We start from the raw sequence: 25521 nt of genomic DNA, 5'->3' as shown, positions 1-25521 counted from the left end.
TGTTCTTTCATACCTCATCTTCTTGGGAACTGTGTCCTCTGCTTAGAATGCTTTCCTTACTTCCACAGCCTTCCATTCTACAGCCCAAGCATTAATCACTCTGTAAACATCTGATGCTTCCCCACTTCCCCAGGTACCCCAGGGTTTTAGGTTCCCTGCTCCATAATTGTTCTCCATTGTATATAGTATCCAAATATTCCAGTGAACTATCCTCTCTAGATTACAAAGTATTTGGATTCAATGACATTGTCATTTTATTATTGCTGCTCCTAGAATTACTAGGGCCTGATAATTGGTAACCACTCAATAAATATCTGAAGGATGAATGAGGAGCCATGGCAGTCTTTGAACCAAGGCTTTTTCATTCCAGCTCAGTGTTCTTTCTGTTATATCAAAATGCCTCTGCCAGATGAACTAATATACCCTATACACAACTGTGTACAGAATAAGAATTGTTAGAACAGAGAAACTAGCAATGCTATCTTAATTTTAATGTCATATAGTGTTTTAGAAATTTTTGTTCTGACTTTTTATACAAATCAGCTATGTCTGTCACCAGTTTAAAAATACTGCTAATTAAGAAAGATGAGTATTACTTATCTCTTCATCAGAAAACATTAAGACAGATCTACTTTTATACCTCTTTTGTCAGTTTATACACCAACTGGTAAAGAAGGGGTGTACAGTCAACTCTGAGAGTATAATTGCCTGAAAAATAAAACATAGTATATATTTAAAACTTTCAAATGAAAGTGTAATCTATGTTTAATTCTAACTTTATTTTCTAATTATAAACAATATCTAATAGACATCAAATCATAGGCATCAGTCCCTGGGAATTAAAAATAGGGTGGAGATAGTTCTTCAGGAACAAGAGAGGTTGCAGCGCACACTCTACAGAAGAAGGTATAGGGGGACTTGGGCTGCCAAGGCAGCAGCTCCCATAGCAATCTAGTCATTGTAAGGGTAATGCTTCTCCCCCCTCCTCCCCCCGCAAGAGAAGGGGGTGGGGACAGAACAGACAGACAAGAAGGAAGAAAGATGAGAAGCATCAATTCTTCGCTGCAGCACCTTAGTTGTCCACTGATTGCTTTCTCATATGTGCCTTGATGGGGGGGAGGGGCTCCAGCTGAGCCAGTGACTCCTTGCTCAACCCAGTGACCTTGGTTCAAGCCAGCAACCTGGGGCTTCAAGCCAGCAACCTTGGGGCTCAAGCCAGAGACCATGGGGTCATGTCTATGGTCCCATGCTGAAGCCAGTGACCCCAAGCTCAAGCTGGTGAGCCTATGCTCAAGCCAGATGAGCCTGCACTCAAGCCAGCAACCTCAGGATTTCAAACCTGGGTCCTCTGTATCCCAGGCCAATGCTTTATCCACTACGTCACCACCTGGTCAGGCTGTAAGGGTCATTCTTATGTACTGTCTCTTAGGGGGAGTTTGGCACAGAAAACAGTAAGGCTACAGCATTCATTCCCCATTCATTCATTCAATGAGATAGCAGATAGCAAGACATTAGACTAGAGCATGTCAGTATCTAGTAAGTAAGCACTGACATTTATCTAGAGACATAACCATAATGCAGGGAAAGTTTAGGACATATAAATGTCACATGTCAGATTCAAAAGAAAGTCTGTAGTTTGTGCTCACCTCAAATTTGTTTCAATACAGAAAGTATTTCTCTGTGAAATACTTCTCCTAAAATACTTTAGCCAAATTCTTTTAATACCTCTATTAGAAGAATGTAGAGTTTTGAACAGGAATGCAAGATAGACAAACGGTAAATATTCTTAAGAAATTAGGATCAGTAACTTAGCTATGAATCAAATTTACCTTCTATTGATGAATCTGAGTTGATGTAAGCAATGCTTCTCTCCTGGAGTGTTTTTGCATTCTCCTATAGTTGAAGACAAGTTGTCAATTCACAGTATTTACAATTGTGGGAATGTAAAAAAAAATAAGCCAATTAATTTAGTATAAAAGTGGTCTGCAAATACTTTATGAATCATGTACCTATGCCTTTGACTATAATTTCTGAAGAGTGCTGATAACTGGTTGGTTGACAACAACATTAATGGAATTAAAATAAGGACAAGAAATAGGATGCTGTAGTTATTGCTCATAACATTAGCAGGGAGCCCCAGGAAAAAAAGTCTTTTCAAAGTGTGGTTCTTTGATTCCCTGAACCAGAATATGAAGGAGTGAGGCTCTCAGATTCTGGGCCCCGACCCAGATCTACTGAATAAGAATTGCTGAGAGTGAAGCCCGGAAATCTGGATTTTCTAAAAGGTGTCCTTGGCAATCCCTGCATGTACTGAAGTTAGAGATCCAGTGATACTGGAAATTTAAATGTATCATTTTAACAGGAAAAAAAAAAACCAGAAAACAAAAGTGAAAAATAGAAAATTTCATTTTTTTTTAATGAGAAGATATGATGAAAAAACAAAAATGAGAAGAGGACAAATAAATGAGAGGGAGTGAAGGAAGGCCATTACGACCAACAAGACTGACTCCCTCTAGCTCACCCACACTGCTCAAGAAAGATACAGACTAATGCCACACACAGATGGGAGTATGCTGAGAGCTCCCATTACTTCTCTCTCTTTCTAGCTGACTACCTTACAAGAACATGTTATAACAAACATTCAAGCTGAGAGGTTGTGGCGCAAGTGAGGACTGGCAACTCTGTACTTGCGCACACAGGCCAGATGATAGTTGTCTCTGCTGTAGATAAAATATAGAGTCAGAGTTTCCATTATTCTCCATTTAATTAGAAATTAATTTTTATTTATTTATTTATTTTTTACAGAGAGAGGGATAGACTGGGACAGACAGAAATGGAGAGATGAGAAGCATCAATCATTAGTTTTTCGTTGCAGGTTGTAACACCTTAGTTGTTCATTGATTGCTTTCTCATATGTGCCTTGACGGCGGACCTTCAGCAGATCAAGTAACCCCTTGCTCAAGCAGTAACCTTGGGTCCTAGCTGGTGAGCTTTGCTCAAACCAGATGAGCCTGTGCTCAAGCTGGCAACCTCGGGGGTCTCGAACCTGTGTCTTCCTCATCCCAATCGGATGCTTTATCCACTGCGCCACGGCCTGGTCAGGCTAGAAATTAATTTCTTTAATCACTTAAAGTATTCTGTTGAACATGATGAAAAATCTGATAGAAAACTAGAAACTGTTGAAATTCTCTTTTAATCCACATTTATTTAAATTAATGCAAAGTATATTATTTTATATCTTTGATTTCTTTGATCTTTATTTCACACTGCTTAAAATTATAGAAACAAGAGACATGTATTTATATAAATATATACGTGTATTCACATGAAATTATTTATTTCTAAAAGTAAATGACTTTAATGAAATTTGATTCATCTAGTCAACTTCCAAAATGCATGTTTGTAATACCAACGTAATAGTAAACCTTTGCAATATAAACGGAATTGAAAGGATAACTGTGTGGAATTGAAAGGATAATTGAAAGGGGATTCTCAGGTTACAACAGTCTCGACATATGAGGTTTCAAGTTTATAACTCTCACTCCCATAAAAACTAAAAAAAGTTGAGATGTGAGTGTTTCGGCTTACGCTGTTAACGTGGTACCTATGGTCTACGTGGGCAAACTAATTTGGTTGCACACGACAGAAGAATATGCAGTAAGTAACGTGGGATGTGAGTGAGGGAGTTGGTGTCCCCCAGTACGCTTACCTACGCCATATTGGACTGTTAAAAGCGCAAATGTTCGTTCATGTTAGGGTAGGGTGTGGTTTGACTTATACCAAAATTCAGGTTAGGTCACCGTCGTAGGAATGGAACTGTGTTGTAACCCAAGGATCCCCTGTATGTGATTTTACCCCCATACCAATTTGATTCACATTATTTTAAAGGAAGAGAAAATGAGTCAGAAGGAAAGCATCTGGAGAACTAGAACCAATATGAAGTATATGACATGTTCAAAACAACTCTGTCAAGTCTAGACCTATAAAAAAAATCTGGACCTACAAAAGATACACAGAGGATGACAGATGGAGAATAAGGGCTTATATAGTACACCTGCTTTTATAAGAATTATGAGCTTACCTTGTAAACTTAAGAACTTAGAGTTACTCTGCAGAGAAGCTAAGGGAAAAAGACGAAAGAAGGAGGCCTAGGAAAGACACTTAGAGATAAAGCATTAAAAGCCAGTCACACAAATGAAAATCATATCTGAAAAAAAAAATAAATCTTGGAAATTCTAAAGCAAGGCAATTTACTAACGTAATTCTACAAGACCCTCCCATACTCAACAATCAGGCACTTGTGGGAATGCGAAAATATCCATATGGCTGCAATTTTATATGGAAACTATAAACATGAAATTATAATCAAAGTCAAGTCGTCTTAATAGAATATCTTATGTTTTATTACATAGAAGAATTCCAAGGAAACCTCAAAAACTGGAAAATTAACTCCAGGGATTTGTTTGAGTTTTTAGATAAGCCATTCACTTGCCAGAAACAGCTTACTAGTCTTGACTATTTGCTGACCCCATAGATTTTGTGTGATTCTGTTTTGCCCAACTGATGTGAAAGTAAAAACCAAACTCTAGTTCTTAAATTCTCTGAAGTCTTTCTCCAAATTAAAACCATATTAGGCAATGGAGTCAATCTGCTTGTGAACATCCTGAGATACATACCTTTGCTCTCTGTTGACTAAGAATATAAGCACTTCCCTTGTCTTTCTTACCTCAGCCCATTCTGTGGAGCCCAGAAGTCCAAATTCTTCGGCATCCCAGCTGGCAAAAATGATAGTTCTTCTAGGTCTCCAGCCTATAATCATTGTTAATACACACAGTTAGGAACACCTCCCTAAAAATAAAGGACAATTAGTGAGTTGCTTTTTGTCATCATCTACCAGAGAAACATTATTTACCTCTACTCATCAATTTTCCAAAACTCTGAACAATTTCTTGTAAAACAGCAGTGCCAGTGGTTGGGTCAATACCTCCAAACACCCAGGAATCCCGATGACCTCCCAGAATAACATACCTGTCTGGAAAAGAATGTGTTTGAAAGAAGTATAACTTTGAATGCATTTTAAATAGTTTTAAGTTATAATTTTTAAATTAAACTGTCTCTTAGCTTGAGTTTCCTCCACAGAAAGAAATCAACACTAACTATAAGAAGGTAGAGTCTTCTTTTATAAAGTACAATTTTTAAAAAATCAAATTTAGTTGTTTATACCAGCCAGAAAAAAAAATCAGCTGTTGAGTAAAATTTATCTTCTACTACTCTATGTTAGTAAAAAAGTATTTTTAATAGTTCTTTGACTCACCAGGTTCCACAGATCCTCTGATAGTTCCGATTACATTGTAAATCCTTGTAATTTTATTGATGTTATGAACATGCATTTTAACCTTCCTAGAATTTCAAAGGGAATAAATTATTTCACACAGAGCATATGTCTAACAGATTTCTTTCAACATTACGAAAAGTCTCAACAGTACAAGAAGATTCTATAAGATCAATGAATTTTCATATATCCACTACTTAAATTAAAGAAATTGTTACTGAACCACTTGCAAGTAAGTTGCAGATATCACGACATTTTATTCCTAAGTACTTAAGCATGCATCTTAAAGTAAAATTATTATTTTTTTGACTGAGACAGAGAGTCAGAGAGAGGGACAGATAGGGACAGAAAGACAGGAGGGGAGAGAGATGAGAAGCATCAATTCCTCTTTGCACCACCTTAGTTGTTCATTGATTGCTTTCTCATATGTGCCTTGACCGAGGGGCTACAGCAGAGCAAGTGACCCCTTGCTCAAGCCAGCAATCTTAGGCTCAAGCCAGCAACCTTGGGCTTCAAGCTAGCAACCTTTGGGCTCAAGCCAGTGACCATGGGGTCATGTCTATGATCCCATACTCAAGCCAGCAACCCTGCACTCAAGCTGGTGAGCCTGTGCTCAAACTGGACAAGCCCACACTCAAGCCAGCAACCCCGTGCTCAAGCTGATGAGCCTGTGCTCAAGCTGGACAAGCCCACACTCAAGCCAGCAACCCCGCGCTCAAGCTGGTGAGCCTGTCCTCAAGCTGGACAAGCCCACACTCAAGCCAGCAACCCCGCGCTCAAGCTGGTGAGCCTGTGCTCAAGCTGGACAAGCCCACACTCAAGCCAGCAACCCTGCGCTCAAGCCGGTGAGCCTGTACTCAGGCCAGACAAGCCCACACTCAAGCCGGCAACCTTGGGGTTCTGAACCTGGGTTCTCCACATCCTAGTCTGAAGCTCTATTCACTGTGCCACTGCCTGGTCAGGCCAAAGTAAAATATTTTAAACTGTCAATATTTTATATTCCTCCTCCCTATAGCTATATGGGTATTAAATTTTAAAATATTCTATTATTCAACATGTCTTGAGTATTCATTCTAAAATGTTAAATATACTCTACTTACGTAATTACAAAAATAAGGTAGACAGCCATTACATTTTTATGGGAAAGTAGATCGTTTATAATGTGTCTTTGTATTTACATTAATTTCTACTATTTAATAATTTTCTACAAGATTATTGACTTAGTATTATCAGTTAAAGAGCTGGCTGAGTCTGACCATAGAGCATTAGACTAGGACATGGAGGACCCAGGTTCAAAACCCCAAGGTTGCTGACTTGTGCCTGGGCTCATCCAGCTTGAGTGCTGGCTCACTAGCTTTAGCATAGGAGTTGCTGGCTTGAGTGTGGGACCATAGACATAACACCATGGTTATTGGCTTGAGCCCAAAGGTCGCTGGCTTGAGTCCAAGGTCACTGGCTTGAGCAAGGGGTCACTCACTTTGCTGTAGCCCCTCAGTTAAGGCACATATAAGAAAGTAATCAATGAACAACTAAGGTGCCACAACAAAGAATTGATGCTTCTCATCTCTCTCTTCCTGTCTGTCTGTACCTATCTGTCCCTCTCTCTGACTCTCTCTCTCTCTGTCAAAAAAATAAATAAATAAAAATCAATGAGCTGGCTCAGTGCAGCTTGTAAGAAGCATGATAAATGGTTACATGGGAGTTTGGCAAGTGTCTGTTAATATGTACAAGACAAACCAATAAAGAAACTTCCAGGCCATCACTGTTGATTCTAATTTGGGGAGGCTTTTCAATATTCATTCATGAATTACAATCAACCAAATTGGAAATCAAGGCAAAACACAATCAAGCCCAGACAGGAAAAAAAAAAATGCCATTCCCATTACATGAATCCAAAATGACATGGGAAAATGTTAAGTCTATTTTTCATAAGGAAACAAAAGTCCTTATCTATGGGGGAGTGGGGGGATAGAGCCCAGCAGTTTCTAATTTGTGGTTCATTTTTGGATGGAAGAACTAACAAGCTGTCAAAATCTATATGTTATGAGTGTAGATTCTGTTTTTTCTCTCCAAAAGGATACTGAACTTCTGAATACATATTTAGTTTATATGCAGTATTCAACCAAAAATGCCTTTGGGGAAAACTAAGCAATTTTTTTTTTTTCATTTTAAAACATTAAGGATTTATTTTTGCTGCTGATAAAAATAGCAAAAAATCAAAAACATTATATAGCATGTGTTTATTAGTTAGAAACTTAAATTCATTAATATTATATCATCAAATGAAAATTAAAGAATGTAACAATGAGAAATGCAAAAAAAATCTATTAGATAAAATTAAACATTTATTGTAATGAAAATGAACAGAGGCCCTCTGTTCAGATTCTCAGAGGAGCTCATCCCCAACTTTAATCTTCTGTCCTGGTTTTTAGCACCACTGACTCCACAAATGCCTTTATATCCACTAGTTCCTATTATCACTTCAAGCTCACCATGTTCCAAATAAACTGAACTCTAGAATCTCGGCCCCACAGGGCAGGAATTTTTGCCTCTTTTGTTTCTGCTGAATTACCAGGACCCAGAATGGTGCCTGGGGTATAGTAAATGCTCAGTAAATATTTGTGAAATGAATAAATATACTCCTGTAAGGAAAAACTAAGAAAGACCCTAGCTCCTCCATCAGCATTACCTCTGCCTATCATTGCCTTTTAACTAGACAATATCATAGCTCTGTAGAGACAGAAATTAACTTACAGAGATATGATAGTAGAGCAGAAAATTCACGTTCCTTGAAATGCACAATCTGTCTAGTAACCATTCAATGGATTGCCTGTCCCAATGTGAAAAAAATCAGTTTTTCTGCTATTAAGTACCTTCATTTGAGCAATCCTGATGAGCTGATATTTTGTATTAACTTTGAATTCTCCTTTGAGCCAGTTTTTTGTTTGTTTGTTTTTAGCAATAAAGAGACAGACAAACAGGGACAGACAGAAAGGGAGAGATGAGAAGCATCAGTTGTTGTTGCACCTCAGTTGTTCATTGATTGCTTCTCATATGTGCTTTGACTGGGGGCTCCAGCTGAGCCAGTGACCTCTTGCTCAAGCCAGAGACCTTGAACTTCAAGGCAGCAACTTTTGGCTCAAGCCAGAGAACATGGGGTCATGTCTATGATCTCACACTCAAGCCGGCAACCCCACACTCAAGCTGGCGACCTTGGGGTTTCAAACCCAGGGCCTCAGCATCCCAGGTTGACACTCTATCCACTGTGCCACTGCCTGGTCAGGTCCTTTGAACCAGTTTTAACTCCTTTCAGGTACCCTTATTAGTTAAATACAATTTTGGACACATATTCATTTTATATTTGTATGAGAATTATGGTTTTACTTTTTTTAAATCAATTATTTTTTTTTATAATTTTTTGATCCCAATGAGATGTACATGGATTCATCTCATAGACCAGGCACAGGCAGCTTAAACCCAGACATCTCTTATTTTAACTCTTAGAAGTGAATACCAAGTATCAGTAGAATTCTAACTTTGCTGACTGACTGTAACAATAAATTTTTTCTACTTAGTGTTTTGTGTATGTTTCTGGTTTGCTTATGGCTGATAAGTTATTCTCCAATTGTAGAAGCAATGGCTAGAAATTTAATTTGATGTCCTGTCATTTGGTCACCTCTATAAACAGATTATTAGATTATCAAGATTTCCTTTGGGTGAGATACGACAGAAAATATGTCTTTTAGTAATTAACCTGTGTATTTGTCCATTTTGTGCTAAAACCAATTAAGGGTTCTCTGTCCATGGAGAAGGATATCAATTTTTTTATTTTTTTTTATTTTTCTGAAGCTGGAAACAGGGAGAGACAGTCAGACAGACTCCCGCATGCGCCCGACCAGGATCCACCCGGCACGCCCACCAGGGGGCGATGCTCTGCCCACCAGCGGGCGATGCTCTGCCCCTCCGGGGCATCGCTCTGTTGCAACCAGAGCCACTCTAGCGCCTGGGGCAGAGGCTAAGGAGCCATCCCCAGTGCCAGGGCCATCTTTGCTCCAATGGAGCCTCGGCTGCGGGAGGGGAAGAGAGAGACAGAGAGGAAGGAGAGGGGGAGGGGTAGAGAAGCAGAGGGGCACTTCTCCTGTGTGCCCTGGCCGGGAATCAAATCCGGGACCTCTGCACGCCAGGCCAACGCTCTACCACTGAGCCAACCGGCCAGGGCTGATATCAACTTTTTGATGTCTTGACCAGAGAATTTTTGTTTGAGTTTTCTCTTGAACTGTGACTAAAATTGTAGAATTATAACTATATATTTTTCTCTTTTTCTGTGTCTATTTCTGTTTTTAAATAAAAAGACCTTTATCTTTCATTATATATGTTTTCCTACTTCTAGAGGGTATTAATAAATTAGATAATAAAATATATCAAAAGGACTCTGTTCTGATTGAATTATAGATAAAATAAGCACTTATGTAAAAATTCTAAAATTTCTATAAAATAAGAAAATTGAAATTATAATACTTTAAAATATCTGAAATTTAAAAAAATTACAGAAACCAAAATATACTCTTAAGAATCCCAAGTTCACACTGTTAAGGTAAACTTTCAGCAAACAAGACTGATTTAATAATTTTGGTTTAATAAAAATCGCTTTATCTTCTCTGATTTATCAGTATTACACTGCCCTTTCTCTTTCAGAGAAATCAAAATAAAGTTCTGGTCAAGCCTTGCTGTTTTATAACTCTGTTCAAGCTGATCTCTTTAGATGGCATTTCCTGCCTGCCTCAATCCAGTACAGAATTTACTCTTTTTGTAAAATTAAACTCAAATTCAATGGCTGGGAGTGCAGTGGATAGAGCACCAAGGTCACTGGTTCAATCTGGCTTGGCTCCATCACAGGCATCTCTGGCTTAATCCCGTTGGTGCCAGGTCAACCTCCAAGGCTGACAGTTCAACACCTGGCCAGGGTACATGTGAGAAGCAATCAACGGCACAACTAAAGTGGAACACACATTAATGCTTCTCATCACTCTCTTTCTCAAAAAAAAAAAAAAGTTGAGAGAAAAACAATTAAGCTTAGTGTATACATACCCTGTTATTACTCCTCCTCAACAGTGCCATGAGTTAATAATAAGTGTATTGAGTCCTACAATAGTAACATGCTTATTCAGTTGACTCAACCCACCCACATAGTGAATGATCAATAAGAGTTTCCTCCTTTCCCTTAAGTCAGCCTACTGTTTCATGTTAGATTCAGGGAGTGTGCTGTGGCTGCCAGAGTGTAACTATTGAAGGAGCAGGAACAGGGAGTGCTGACAGGAACAGGGAGTGCTGGCAGGAACAGGGAGTGCTGATAGGGCCCCTGTGAGGCTGAGAACAAAAAAGTTTATGTTTGAGATTTACCACTAAGCTAAACCCGGCCCCTGTTGCTATGCTCCAGCCCCTGTTGCTATGCGACCTCCCTAGCGAATAGCTAACTGCCATATCTGCTTCTGTATAATGCTTGCTCACTTAGGATATATAAGGACCTAGCTGTAAGCACCAGGCATGACTCCCGTTTGCAGCTACTTGTGAGTACGGTGTCTCCGGACATCTTGGGAGTTCGCCCCTGCACAGGTTAAACTTGGCCAATAAAGTACCATCTAAACTCCTAAAAGTCGAAAATGGTGCCGTGAGGACATGGACCAAAAAAATCTCCCCAAAATTTCAACAAGTTCAACAACCAGAGACAGAAAAACCTATTCTTGGAGTATCCAAGAGTTTCACACCCTGAAGGCGAAGGTAGGATCAAGCAATAAATTGGCTAAATATAGAATCAACCCTGAGGGAAATAAGTCAGACAAAGAAATTCTGCCTTCCTCACTAACCTGAGCAAAGGCTGCTTTCACTTGGAACTGAGAGTCGGGAGGAGCTAGGGGTGTGGAGGTAGCTAGGCTGCAGCGTGGATGTCCGTTCAAGCCGAGGAAAGAGTGTGCCTGTGGTGAATCAGCCCATGCAAGCAAATGCCCATGCGCCATGCCCCGAGCATCCCAGACTCCAGCCTGGCCTACACTGAGAGCAACTGCCCACTGGGCCATGAGCAGCCCAGCCCCCCACGCGAACCCGGCCATGAGCACCCCAGCCTCCCGCGCCGGGCCGCGACAGTCCAGCCCCCCACGCGCCAGGCCGCGAGCAGCCCAGCCTCCTGAGCACCATGCAGGGAGCAGTCCAGCCTCCCGCGCCCTGGGCCACAAGTAGCCCAGCAACCACCCGTATAGGAGTAATCGCCCACGCTGCCACAAGCAGCAGCTGCCAGCGGCGCACAGAGAGTGCACCAAAGCAAACTTCCCTACACCCGAGCTTCTCTAGGCGGTAGGGGTGCCTCACCCAGCCATTCAAGCTAACAACCAAGTGTTGGGGGAGGGGCACACACGCAGCTTGCAGTTCATTCTGGAGAAATTCCCCGGATCCAATCGCTGAAATTAGCCTAACCCACAGGCTGCTCACCTCCCAACTGACCTACATGGCTATAATTGACAAGATCGCTCTCAGTCCAGCTATCCAAGACAAGAGGCATGATATTTTTTAGTGCCTCTTGCTAAAGGGGTGGGGGCAACTTCTGATTGGCAGAGCTTTCATACTGAGGGACATATGCTAAAAAGAGGGACTTGGCAGTGTTAAGACCTCCTGTACTGCAGGCAGCAACTAGGGCATTTTCTTCCCAGCCAAAACAGGCTACACAGTGCAGAAAGCCTGGGGACAGTGGTTCCACAGAGTGCTGGGTGTGCTGAACAGGCCTAGAAGCTCAGAGAACGTCACCTTGAGAGCAATTGGCTCCCAGCCCCACCTGATTACGCTGGCTGCTCTGACTGCCAGAGCCTTACCCAGAGCCCTGCATTAAGTGGGGATAGAGTGGGGATTTGCCAGCTCTTTGAGCCTCTTACTCTCCAGGCAGAGGCAGCGGCAGCCTCATAGCTGGATCATCAGGCTGCTAATTCAGGAAGGAGAGATTAGGAGAGAGGCTCCGGGAAAATGGACTCTCTCATTGTTGGAGCCTGCAAACGCTAACAAGCCTTGACTACCAACGAGACTGAAGCCAAATATATGACATTGCCGTAGAGTCTCATCAACTGCAAATCCCTACCTAAGCATGACACAGGGGCAGAGCTTGGGGTACAGAGTCACCGACTAGGAAGAGGGAGATGAAAGAAAAGGGAAGAAGAAGTTAACCTATCAAATTAAAAGAAAATCCACAGACTTTATAATTTGGTTCCACTATTTCTTTTGATTGTTTGTTTCTTTCATCCTCTTGCCTTTATTAGTATTATTTCTATTTCCTCAACCTTGGTCCTGTTATTCTCTGCCCATCTTACTCTTTCTTTTTCTTGAACTACAATACCCATAAGTGTTTCATTTTATTTCTTTTCTTCTTCCTTACTCTCCATGAGGGTTACACTCCAAAACCCTTAACTCTCCCTCTCTTTTTGTTTTTTTTCTTTTTTCTTCCTTTCCTTTTCCCCTTTTTCTTGTTTCTCCCTTTATATTAGTTTCTTCTTTTCTCCTTTTAATTTTCCTCTCATTCAATCCTCAATCACGAACAAATTATTTAATTTGGGACTCAAGTTTTTTTGGATTTTTTTGTGGCATTTTGGGTGCTTTTTACTTCACTTTTTAATTCAGTAGCATTCCTCCCAACCCAGGATCTCCATTCTATTCGGTCTTTGCTCCACTTAATACAATAGTTTGTTTTTTTCCCCCTTTTTCTGGTTTCTCTCTTATCCCTCTCATTATATCTCATAGTCGACCATTACTTACAAGCAAATCATTTTATACTTGACCCAAATGTTTTCCTTTTTTGCATTTTGTGGGTCCCTACTTCCTTTTTTGCCCCTTGAAGAGTTCCCCCCAAATCAGGCCCTCCGTTATAGGCAGTTTTTGTTTCATTTAGCATAATATAATTCACAGTTTATCACGATATTTTCCTAAGGAAGAGGGACGAGGAGAAGAGAAGAAAGAAAAGGGGAGGGAAATAATAAATTATTATTGGGTTTTTTTGTGTTTTTTTTCCAAATTTTTTATTATTTTTTATTTTTTTATTTTTTTATACTTATTCTTTATTAATTCTCATTAGTGCTATCAACAAGACCACCCTCAGATGCCATTAAGAAAAAGGAAATCAAATATCATGGATACAAAAGAAAGAGAAGTAACACAGATAGATGTGGAAAAATCTATGGAGAAAAAATTTAATATATTGGAAACCTTGAAGCTAAATGACAGAGAATTTAAAATAGAAATCCTAAAAATACTCAGAGATATACAAGAAAACACAGAAAGGCAATTTAGGGAGCTCAGAAAACAACTCAACAAACACAAAGAATATATTAGCAAGGAAATTGAAACTATAAAAACAAATCAAACAGAAATGAAAAACTCAATTCATGAACTGAAAAACGAAGTAACAAGCTTAGCTAATAGAATAGGCCAGATAGAAGATAGGATTAGTGACATAGAAGACAAGCAACTTGAGGCAAAACAGAGAGAAGAGAGAGATTCAAAAATTTAAAAAAATGAGCCTGACCAGGCGGTGGCATTGGGATGCAGAAGGATCCAGGTTTGAGACCCCAAGGTCGCCAGCTTGAGTGCGGGCTCATCTGGTTTGAGCAAAAAAAATCACCGGCTTGGACCCAAGGTTGCTGGCTCTAGCAAAGGGTCACTTGGTCTGCTGAAGGTCCATGGTCAAGGCATATATGAGAAAGCAATCAATGAACAACTAAGAAGTCGCAACGCGTGAGAAACTAATGATTGATGCTTCTCATCTCTCTCTGTTCTTGTCTGTCTGTCCCTGTCTATCTCTGCCTCTGTAAAAAAATAAAAATAAAAAATAAATAAAAAATAAATAAAAATAAAAAAAATGAGAAAGCCCTACAGGAATTGTCTGACTCCATCAAAAAGAATAACATAAGAATAATAGGTATATCAGAGGGAGAAGAGAGAGAAAATGGAATGGAGAATTTATTCAAACAAATAATAGACAAGAACTTCCCAAGCCAGTGGAAAGAACTAAAGCCTCAAATTCAAGAAGCAAACAGAACACCGAGTTTTCTTTTTTTTAATTTTTTTATTTAAAAATTTTTTTAATTTATTCATTTTAGAGAGGAGAGAGAAAGGGGGAGAGAGAGACAGAGAGAGAAGGTGGGGAGGAGCAGGAAGCATCAACTCCCATATGTGCCTTGACCAGGTAGCCCAGGGTTTCGAACCAGCGACCTCAGCATTTCCAGGTCAATGCTTTATCCACTGCGCCACCACAGGTCAGGCAACACCGAGTTTTCTTAACCACAACAAACCTACTCCAAGGCACATCATAATGAAAATGGCACAAACCAATGACAAAGAAAAAATTCTCAAGGCAGCCAGGGAAAAGAAGAATACAACATATAAAAGAAGGCCTATTAGATTATCATCAGATTTTTCAGCAGAAACTTTACAAGCTAGAAGAGAGTGGACCCTAATATTTAAAGTCTTGAAAGAGAGGAACTTTCAGCCAAGAATACTATACCCATCAAAGTTATCCTTCAAGTACAAAGGAGAAATAAAAACATTCACAAATACAGAAAAGATGAGGGAATTTATCATCAGAAAACCCCCACTCCAGGATATACTAAAGAGGGTTTTCCAACCAGATCCAAAGAACAAAACAAAACAAAACCACAAGTAAAAGCTCCACCAAGAACACAATAAAACCATATTTAAACTGTGACAACAAAACCAAAAAAAAAAGGGGGAGAGGAAAGAGATTAACAGTAGCAAAAGATGATGAAGTGCAGAAACACTCGCAAGATAGGGTACTACAATGAATATGGTAGGTACCTTTTCATTACTTAATGGTAAACACACTTGAAAAAACCACCACAAAAGCACATGACTTAAAAAGGGTAGCAACAGAGGAAAGAAGTATGGAATACAAACAAACAAAAACAAATGATAGAAAAACAAAAGAGAAGAATCAAACAAGATACAAAACTAACAGAAACCAATTTATAAAATGGCAATAGGGAATCCACAAGTGTCAATAATTACACTAAACATAAATGGATTAAACTCACCAATAAAAAGACACAGTGTAGCAGAATGGATTAAAAAAGAAAATCCAACTGTATGCTGCCTACAAGAAACACATCTAAGCAACAAGGATAAAAACAAATTCAAAGTGAAAGGCTGGAAAACAATACTCCAAGCAAATAACATCCAAAAAAAAGCAGGCGTAGCAATACTCATATCTAATAATGCTGACTACAAGACAGCAAAAGTACTCAGAGACAAAAATGGTCATTTCATAATGATTAAAAGGATGCTGAATCAAGAAGACATAACAATCCTTAATATATATGCACCAAACCAAGGAGCACCAAAATATATAAGACAGCTACTTATTGACCTAAAAACAAAAACTGACAAAAATACAATCATACTTGGAGACCTCAATACACAGCTGACGGCTCTAGATCGGTCATCCAAACAGAAAATCAATAAAGATATAGTGGCCTTAAACGAAACACTAGAGAACCTGGATATGATAGACATCTACAAGACACTTCATCCCAAAGCGACAGAGTATACATTTTTCTCTAGTGTACATGGAACATTCTCAAGAATTGACCATATGTTGGGCCATAAAAATAATATCAGCAAATTCAGAAAAATTGAAATTGTACCAAGCAGATTTTCTGATCATAAAGACTTGAAACTAGAATTCAACTGCAAAAAAGAGGAAAAAAAACCCACAAAAATGTGGAAACTAAACAACATACTTTTAAAAAATGAATGGATCAAAGAAGTAATAAGTGCAGAGATCAAAAGATATATATACAGACAAATGAAAATGACAATACGACATATCAGAATCTCTGGGATGCAGCAAAAGCAGTGAAAAGAGGGAAGTTCATATCACTTCAGGCCTATATGAACAAACAAGACAGAGCCCAAGTGAACCACTTAACTTCACACCTTAAGAAACTGGAAAAAGAAGAACAAAAACAACCCAAAAACAGCCAAAGAAAGGAGATAATAAAAATCAGAGCAGAATAAATGAAATAGAGAACAGGAAAACTATAGAAAAAATTAATAGAATAAGGAGCTGGTTCTTTGAAAAGATCAACAAAATTGACAAACCCCTGGCAAGACTTACCAAGGAAAAAAGAGAAAGAACTCATATAAACAAAATCCAAAATGAAAGAGGAGAAATCACCACGGACATCGTAGACATACAAAGAATTATTGTAGAATACTATGTAAAACTTTATGCCACTAAATTCAACAACCTAGAAGAAATGGATAAATTCCTAGAACAATATAACCTTCCTAGACTGAGTCATGAAGAAGCAGAAAGCCTAAACAGACCTATTAGTAGAGAAGAAATAGAAAAAAAACATTAAAAACTTCCCCCAAAATAAAAGTCCAGGCCCAGATGGCTATACTAGTGAAATCTATCAAACATTCAAAGAAGATTTGGTCCCTATTCTACAGAAGGTCTTCCAAAAAATTGAAGAAGAAGCAATACTTCCAAACACATTTTATGAGGCCAACATAACCCTCACACCGAAACGTGGCAAAAACGGCACAAAAAAAGAAAACTACAGACCAATATCTCTAATGAATACAGATGTTAAAATACTAAACAAAATACTGGCAAATCGAATACAACAACATATTAAAAAAATAATACATCATGATCAAGTGGGATTCATTCCAGAATCTCAAGGATGGTTCAACATACGTAAAACGCTTAATGTAATACACCACATCAAAAAAACAAAGAACAAAAACCACATGATCTTATCAATAGATGCAGAAAAGGCATTCGATAAAATAAAACACAACTTTATGTTTAAGACTCTCAACAAAATGGGTATAGAGGGAAAATATCTCAACATGATAAAGGCCATATATGATAAACCATCAGCCAACATCATATTAAATGGCATAAAACTGAGGACTTTCCACCTTAAATCAGGAACAAGACAGGGTTGTCCACTCTCTCCACTCTTATTTAACGTGGTGCTAGAAGTTCTGGCCAGAGAAATCAGACAAGAGAAGGAAATAAAAGGCATCCATATCGGAAAAGAAGAAGTAAAGGTATCACTTTTTGCAGATGATATGATCCTATACATCAAAAACCCGAAAGACTCCACAAAAAGATTACTAGAAACAATAAACCAATACAGTAAGGTCGCAAGATACAAAATTAACATTCAAAAGTCCATAGTCTGGCCCTGGCTGGTTGGCTCAGCGGTAGAGCGTCGGCCTGGCGTGCGGGGGACCCGGGTTCGATTCCCGGCCAGGGCACATAGGAGAAGCACCCATTTGCTTATCCACCCCTCCTCCTTCCTCTGTCTCTCTCTTCCTCTCCCACAGCAAAGGCTACATTGGAGCAAAGATGGCCCGGGTGCTGGGGATGGCTCCTTGGCCTCTGCCCCAGGCGCTAGAGTGGCTCTGGTCGCGGCAGAGTGACGCCCCAGAGGCGCAGAGCATCGCCCCCTGGTGGGCAGAGCGTTGCCCCTGGTGGTCGTGCCAGGTGGATCCCAGTCGGGCGCATGCGGGAGTCTGTCTGACTATCTCTCCCCGTTTCCAGCTTCAGAAAAATACCAAAAAAAAAAAAAAGTCCATAGTCTTTCTCTATGCCATCAATGAAATATTAGAAACAAATTCAAAAAAATAATCCCCTTCACGATTGCAACAAAAAAAATAAAATACCTAGGAATAAACATAACAAAGAATGTAAAGGACCTATATAACGAAAACTACAAAGCATTGTTAAGGGAAATCGAAAAAGATACAATGAGATGGAAAAATATTCCTTGTTTGTGGGTAGGAAGAATAAATATAATCAAAATGGCCATATTACCCAAAGCAATATATAAATTTAATGCAATTCCCATCAAAATTCCTATGACATTATGTAAAGAAATGGAACAAAAAATCATCAGATTTATATGGAACTATAAAAAACCCTGATTAGCCAAAGCAATCCTAAGGAAAAAGAATGAAGCTGGGGGCATTACAATACCTGACTTAAAACTATATTATAGGGCCACGATAATCAAAACAGCATGGTATTGGCAGAAAAATAGACACTCAGACCAATGGAACAGAATAGAAAACCCAGAAATAAAACCACATATATATGGTCAAATAATTTTTGATAAAGGGGTCAACAACACACAATGGAGAAAAGAAAGCCTCTTCAACAAATGGTGCTGGGAAAACTGGAAAGCCACATGCAAAAGAATGAAACTCGACTACAGTTTGTCCCCTTGTACAAAAATTAATTCACAATGGCTCAAAGACCTAAATATAAGACCTGAAACAATAAAGTACATAGAAGACATAGGTACTAAACTCATGGACCTGGGTTTTAAAGAGCATTTTATGAATTTGACTCCAAAGGCAAGAGAAGTGAAGGCAAAGATAAATGAATGGGACTACATCAGACTAAAAAGTTTTTGCTCAGCAGGAGAAACTGACAACAAAATATACAGACAGCCAACTAAATGGGAAATGATGTTTTCAGACAACAGCTCAGATAAGGGCCTAATATCCAAAATTTACAAAGAACTTATAAAACTCAACAACAAACAAACAAACAATCCAATAAAAAAATGGGAAGAGGACATGAACAGACACTTCTCCCAGGAATAAATACAGATGGCCAACAGATATATGAAGAGATGCTCATCTTCATTAGTTATTAGAGAAATGCAAATCAAAACTGCAATGAGATACCACCTCACACCTGTTAGATTAGCTATTATTAACAAGATAGGTAATAGCAAATGCTGGAGAGGCTGTGGAGAAAAAGGAACCCTCATTCACTGTTGGTGGGACTGTAAAGTAGTGCAACCATTATGGAAGAAAGTATGGTGGTTCCTCAAAAAACTGAAAATAGAACTACCTTATGACCCAGCAATCCCTCTACTGGGTATATACCCCCAAAACTCATAAACATTGATACATAAAGACACATGCAGCCCCATATTCATTGCAGCATTGTTCACAGTGGCCAAAACATGGAAACAACCAAAAAGCCCTTCAAGAGAAGACTGGATAAAGAAGATGTGGCACATATACACTATGGAATACTACTCAGCCATAAGAAATGATGACATCGGATCATTTACAACAAAATGGTGGAATCTTGATAACATTATACGGAGTGAAATTAGTAAATCAGAAAAAAACCAAGAACTACATGATTCCATACATTGGTGGGACATAAAAACGAGACTAAGAGACATGGACAAGAGTGTGGTGGTTACCGGGGGTGGGGGGGAGGGGGGCGCGGGAGGGAAGGAGGAGAGGGGGAGGGGAGGGGGAGGGGCACAAAGAAAACTAGATAGAAGTTGACGGAGGACAATCTGACTTTGGGTGATGGGTATGCAACATAAGTGAATGACAAGATAATCTGGACATGTTTTCTTTGAATATATGTACCCTGATTTATTCATGTCACCCCATTAACATTAATAAAAATTTTTTAAAATAAATAAAATTAAAAAAAATAAACTCCTGAAAGTCTCCGACGTTTGTTCTCATACTCGGTGGATGCAACATTTCACAAGTTAGCTTAGTGTTTCAGATGCATAACGTTTTGAAAGTAATAAACTTTTAAAACTTTAAGTGAAAAGAGAAGTTAAAATATTGAACTTTCCCTGGCCAGATAGCTTGGTTGGTTGCATGTTGTCCCAGAGCATAGAGGTTGCTGGTTCGATCCCTGGTCAGGACATATATAGGAGCAGGTTGATGTTACTGTTTCTCTCTAACTCTCTGTCTCTATTTCTCTCTCTCTCCCCTTGCCTCTCTCCAAAATAAATAAATAAATAAATAAACAAATAAACAAACAAAATATTGAATCTAAATCTCAAAAGTCACAATTTTTGAGATTTTATGAAATCAATGTGATATCACTATTGGAAGAAATGAGATACATTATTCTATAGTTACTTTTTAAAATATTTTTATTAATTGATTTTAGAGAGAGAAAGAGAGAAAGGAAAGGAGAGAAAGATGGATTTGTTTTTTCATTTATTTATTCATTAGTTGATTCCTATATGTGCCCTGACCGGGGATTGAACCCACAACTTTGGCATATCGGGACAATGCTCTAACAAACTGAGCTACCCAAGCAGGACTACAAGTACTTCTTAAGTGATATAAAATGATCAATTATTCATTCTAAAAAAATGAGAAAAAGAAGATAAGCAAAATATAACTGATAGAACAGTTATCTTGACATATTTCCATTGAACATATCAAACTTTTCCAGGCTATTAAATTAACATGAAATTACCTGAAGGAATTATTCCCTGTGAAGCCAGGCCCAACATTGTAATCTACATTCAGACTTCCTTTCCAGCTGTCATCTGGTGAAGCTGTTCCTCCCATATGGCTGTCAAGAGAAAATTAAAATGATAAATAAAGTCTAAGCATCACAATTTCTTAGCAAAAATCATGAATTGTGATGATGAGCTTTCGTACATTTAACAAACACTTATTGGGCATTTACTATGTACCAGGTACGGTCAGAACTCCCCGTGTGGGGCTTACATTGTAAAGAGAGAGACTTGACTGAGACACAGAAGCAAAATGTTTAATGTGTTAGTGAGAAGAGTTAAGAAGGTTAAAAAAAACAAAATAGGGAAAAAAGAAATCTTCAGCTTTTTCACTTTTGACTTTAACTATTTATGTAAGGATGTATTAGGTCCAAAAAATAAAGATATGAAGCACATGGCTGTGCTAAGGAAAAGAAATTAATTTCTAGAGAACCTGCTTATTCCATAGTAGGCATTCATAAAGCAATCATTAAATTGTGTTGGCACAGACATTTTTATTAAACACAAGTTAGGAGATTTGAAAAGGAACATCAATTATAGAATACATATAATAGCAAACATTAATTGAATGTTTACCATATTCTAGATACTTTACATGCATGATCTTCTCTACTTCTTATAATAATCCTATCTGAGAGAAACTATTTCTGTCCACATTTTACAGATAAAGAAACTGAATCAGGGAAAGATTGAGTAAATGGTCCAAGCTCACACATCTAGTAAGTTGTGGGCATTATCATATTTTAAAAATCCAAGCTAAGTACAAATATTAGAGGAATATCTTAAAAAATCCAACTACCTGAAAAAATCTCAAATCTGTATTTTTAGCTTTGGACATAGTTTTGCTTTTGAGACTCTCATTTGGAGCAAAAAGATTGTTTTCTCAGGCACTAAACTGACTGCATTTATGGGGGAAAAGGTATGCTCTGTTATTCCTACTTCAGGAGCTATTTAGATCCAAGACTTTTCACTTAATTAGGTTACATTAGTTTTAGAAGAAAAAATGGACACATTAGAACAAAATATTTTAATCTCTTATCCAACAAGAAAACTTTACCGTAATAATATTTCTGCATCATTATAGCCAATGGGGTGTACAGGGATTTGGGGCATTCCCACTCCTTCTTCAACATCGAGTCTAAAGGTGTACTCTGCAAGAAATCAATTGCATAAAAAGAAAACAATCAAAGAATCTGAGCCAGGGGTATAAAACACTTTTTTTATCACTATTGGAGATTTGCTATACATTTGACATTATATTCAAAATTAAAAATTCCCCCCAAACCAATGATTGTTTTACCTAATATGGTCTACTTACTTCAACAGTAAGAAATTTAATAATTTTCATTCTAATTTAAAATTAATTATGCCCTGGCCAGTTGGTTCAGTGGTAGAGCATCGGCCTGGTGTGCAGGAGTCCCAGGTTCGATTCCCGGCCAGGGCACACATGAGAAGCGCCCATCTGCTTCTCCACCCCTCCCCCTCTCCTTTCTCTCTGTCTCTCTCTTCTCCTCCCGCAGCCAAGGCTCCATTGGAGCAAAGTTGGCCCAGGCGCTGAGGATGGCTCTGTGGCCTCTGCCTCAGGCACTAGAATGGCTCTGGTTGCAACACAGTGATGCCCCAGATGGGCAGAGCATCACCCCCTGGTGGGCGTGCCGGGTGGATCCCTGTCAGGCGCATACGGGAGTCTGTCTGACTGCCTCCCTGTTTCCAACTTCAGAAAAATACAAAAATAAATAAATAAATAAAATTATAGGTATTGTAGATTCCCAAACTTGTTTTGACATTTGATATAATTCTCTTGAATGTTACAAGAATATTTTATTTTTTCAAGGATATCTTGAATCCTTAGAGAAGTTTCAGTTATCCAAATGTCTGAAAAATTTGTCCCATATTATGAAACTACAAATAACTGTAAAAAAATTAAAAGGAATTCAAGAAATCTTGGGATTAAGTGATAAAGACTTCATTCAAACACAACATTCTCATTTAAAAAAGGCTGAAAAATATTGTCTGGCTTAAAAACTCCCTTGGGACTTCGACTTTCAACCAAAATAAAACTGTATAGCACCAAAACACCTATTTTAGAAAAAAGAAAGTTTTCAAACAAATGACATCAAATTCTACCTTACAAAATTAGAAAACAAAGATAAACAAGGAAAAAATCAGAGAGAGGACATAATAAAGATCTAGGCACAAAAATAAGAGATAGGAAACAGAAAAAAGGCAGCGATTATTGATAAACTCAAAGATGGTCCCTCTGAGAAGATTGATAAAATTGATAAATCTCTAGGAAGACAGATCAGGGGGAAAAAACATAAATTGCTTATATCAAGAATAAAGAGAATATGACTCTAGTACCTGCAAACAAACAAACAAACAAAAAGAGAGAATATTATGAACAATTCTGTGCCCATAAATAACTTAGGTAAAATGGAAAAATCTTGAAAGACAAAAACTATCAAAGCTCACTCAAGAATAAATAGATAATCTAAACAGCCATATATATATATATTTTTTTAATTTTATTTATTCATTTTTAGAGAGGAGAGAGAGAGGGAGAGAGAGAGAAGGGGGGAGGAGCTGGAAGCTTCAACTCCCATATGTGCCTTGACCAGGCAAGCCCAGGGTTTCGAACCAGCTACCTCAGCATGTCCAGGTCGACGCTTTATCCACTGCGCCACCACAGGTCAGGCGCCATATAGATATTAATGAAGTTGAATTAGTAGTTAAAAGCATTCCTACAGCCTGACCAGGCACAGTGGATAGAGTGTTGGACTGGGATGTAGAGAACTCAGGTGGGAAAGCAATCAATGAACAACTAAGGTGCCGCAACGAAGAATTGATGCTTCTCAGCTTCTCATCTCTCCCTTCCTGTCCGTCTGTCCCTCTCTCTGTCTTTTTTGTTTTTTGCAATAAGGCAAAAAAAAAAAAAAAAAAAGGCATTCCTACAAACAAAACTTAAGTTCTGGATGGATCTGCTGGGGAATTCTATTAAACATTCATAGATAAAAATCAAAGTCATCCTTATCAACTCAAATAAAAAGTGAAGGAGATAGTTACCAACTCATTCTATGAGGCCAACATGACTGATGCCAAATGAGATAGATATTACAAAAAAAAAAATCTATAAGCTGATATTCCTTATAACTAAAGACTAATTTTTTTTTTTTTTTTTTTTTTTTTTTTACAGAGACAGAGAGAGATAGACAGGAACGGAGAGAGATGAAAAGCATCAATCATAAATTTTTTGCTGCGACACCTTAGTTGTTCATTGATTGCTTTCTCATATGTACCTTGACCATGGGGCTACAGCAGACTGAGTAACCCCTTGCTCAAGCCAGCAACCTTGAGTCCAAGCTGGTGATCTTTGCTCAAACCAGATGAGCCCATGCTCAAGCTGGTGACCTTGGGGTCTCGAACCTGGGTCCTCCGCACTCCAGTCTGATGTTCTATCCACTGCACCACCACCTGGTCAGGCTAAAGACTAACATTTTAACAAAACTTTAGTACAAGTCTAGCAATATACCAACAATATATAAAAGGATAATGCATTGTGACCGAGTGGACTTTATCCCACAATGGAAAGGTTGGTTTAACATACAAAAATCAATCTGTATAACTTAACAAAAGCAAATAATAACTTATAATCATTTCAATGATTGCAGTAAAAAGCATTTGATAAAAATCAATATACATTTCTAGATACATGTGTTAAAAACTCTTATCACATTACCAAAGAAATGAACTTTCTCAATCTGACAAAAAAAAATCTATAAAAAACATACAGATAATATCATACTTAACAAAGAAAGACTTGTCCTTGGGGCAGCAACAAGGCAAGAATATCTGCTCTACCAACTTTTTCAACAAATTACTGAAAGTACTAGCCAGTGTAATAAGGCAATAAAAAAATAATAATAGGAGGCATCCAGATTAAAACCTAATGTTTTTATTTGCAGGTGATATAATCATCTGTGTACACTGATGGTCTGTACAAAAACCTACCAGTACTAAGTAGTGAGTTCAACAAGTTTGCCCAATACAATATTAATACATTTCTTCTACAAATAAAATAGTATCTATTTCTATTTACTAGCAGTTGGAAGCTATTTAAAAATTTAAGATAGCATAAAACTATGAAATGCTTATGGATAAATATGAAAATAGATAGGCATGGTCTATACAGTGAAACTTGCAACATACTAAGAGCCCTGGCCGGGTGGCTCAGTATATAAATCATTGTCCCTACACAATGAGGTCACGGGTTCAATCCCTGGTCAGGGCACATATGAGAAGCAATCAATGAGCACACAACCAAATGGAAAAACAACTAAGCGAAACAGTGCACTGATGCTTCTCTCTCTCACCCTTTCCCTTCCCTTTGTTTTCTCCCCACCACCAAATCAATGAAAAAAAATTAACATAAACATGCTGAGAGAAATTAAAGAGTAATTCAATAAATGGAGAATTGTACCATATTCAGGGATCTGAAGATTCAAAAATGTTTTAAGATAGCAGTTCTCCCCAAACTGATTCAATCTCTTTTAACCTGTCAGTAAGTGTGTGTGTGTGTGTGTGTGTGTGTGTGTGTGTGTGTGTGTGTAAATAGGTAAGCTCTTTCAAATTCAAATGAAATTGACCTAGAGTAGTCACATAAACTTTAAAAAAGAATTTCACTTGGAGGACTCACATTTCTATTAAAATATATTATTAAAAAGATTTAACATACTAAGTGTTAGTAAGGAAAAGCAACTAGAACACTCATACTCTGCTGCTGGATTGCGAAATGGTACAACCAGTTTGGAGAACAATTTTAAAATT

General features: G+C 38.2%; 1 protein-coding gene across 2 annotated transcripts in view; it reads right to left on the bottom strand.

Moving 5' to 3' along the window:
* The window catches only part of NAALAD2 (N-acetylated alpha-linked acidic dipeptidase 2), an 88983-nt gene that overhangs the window by 38039 nt on the left and 25423 nt on the right, over window positions 1-25521 (bottom strand). For both annotated transcript variants that reach the window (XM_066360716.1, XM_066360717.1), the window contains 7 exons: window positions 21755-21848; window positions 20655-20753; window positions 5315-5400; window positions 4913-5032; window positions 4727-4809; window positions 1830-1893; window positions 641-708 (listed from right to left, as the gene is read on the bottom strand). In XM_066360716.1, the coding sequence (XP_066216813.1) occupies window positions 641-708; window positions 1830-1893; window positions 4727-4809; window positions 4913-5032; window positions 5315-5400; window positions 20655-20753; window positions 21755-21848 (614 nt within the window). The remainder of the gene's footprint in view (window positions 1-640; window positions 709-1829; window positions 1894-4726; window positions 4810-4912; window positions 5033-5314; window positions 5401-20654; window positions 20754-21754; window positions 21849-25521) is intronic.

The sequence above is a fragment of the Saccopteryx leptura genome, chromosome 1, assembly GCF_036850995.1.
Source record: "Saccopteryx leptura isolate mSacLep1 chromosome 1, mSacLep1_pri_phased_curated, whole genome shotgun sequence".
NCBI lineage: Eukaryota > Metazoa > Chordata > Mammalia > Chiroptera > Emballonuridae > Saccopteryx > Saccopteryx leptura.
The sequence above is the reverse complement of the archived record's forward strand: the minus strand, read 5'-3'. Positions and strand labels throughout refer to the sequence as shown.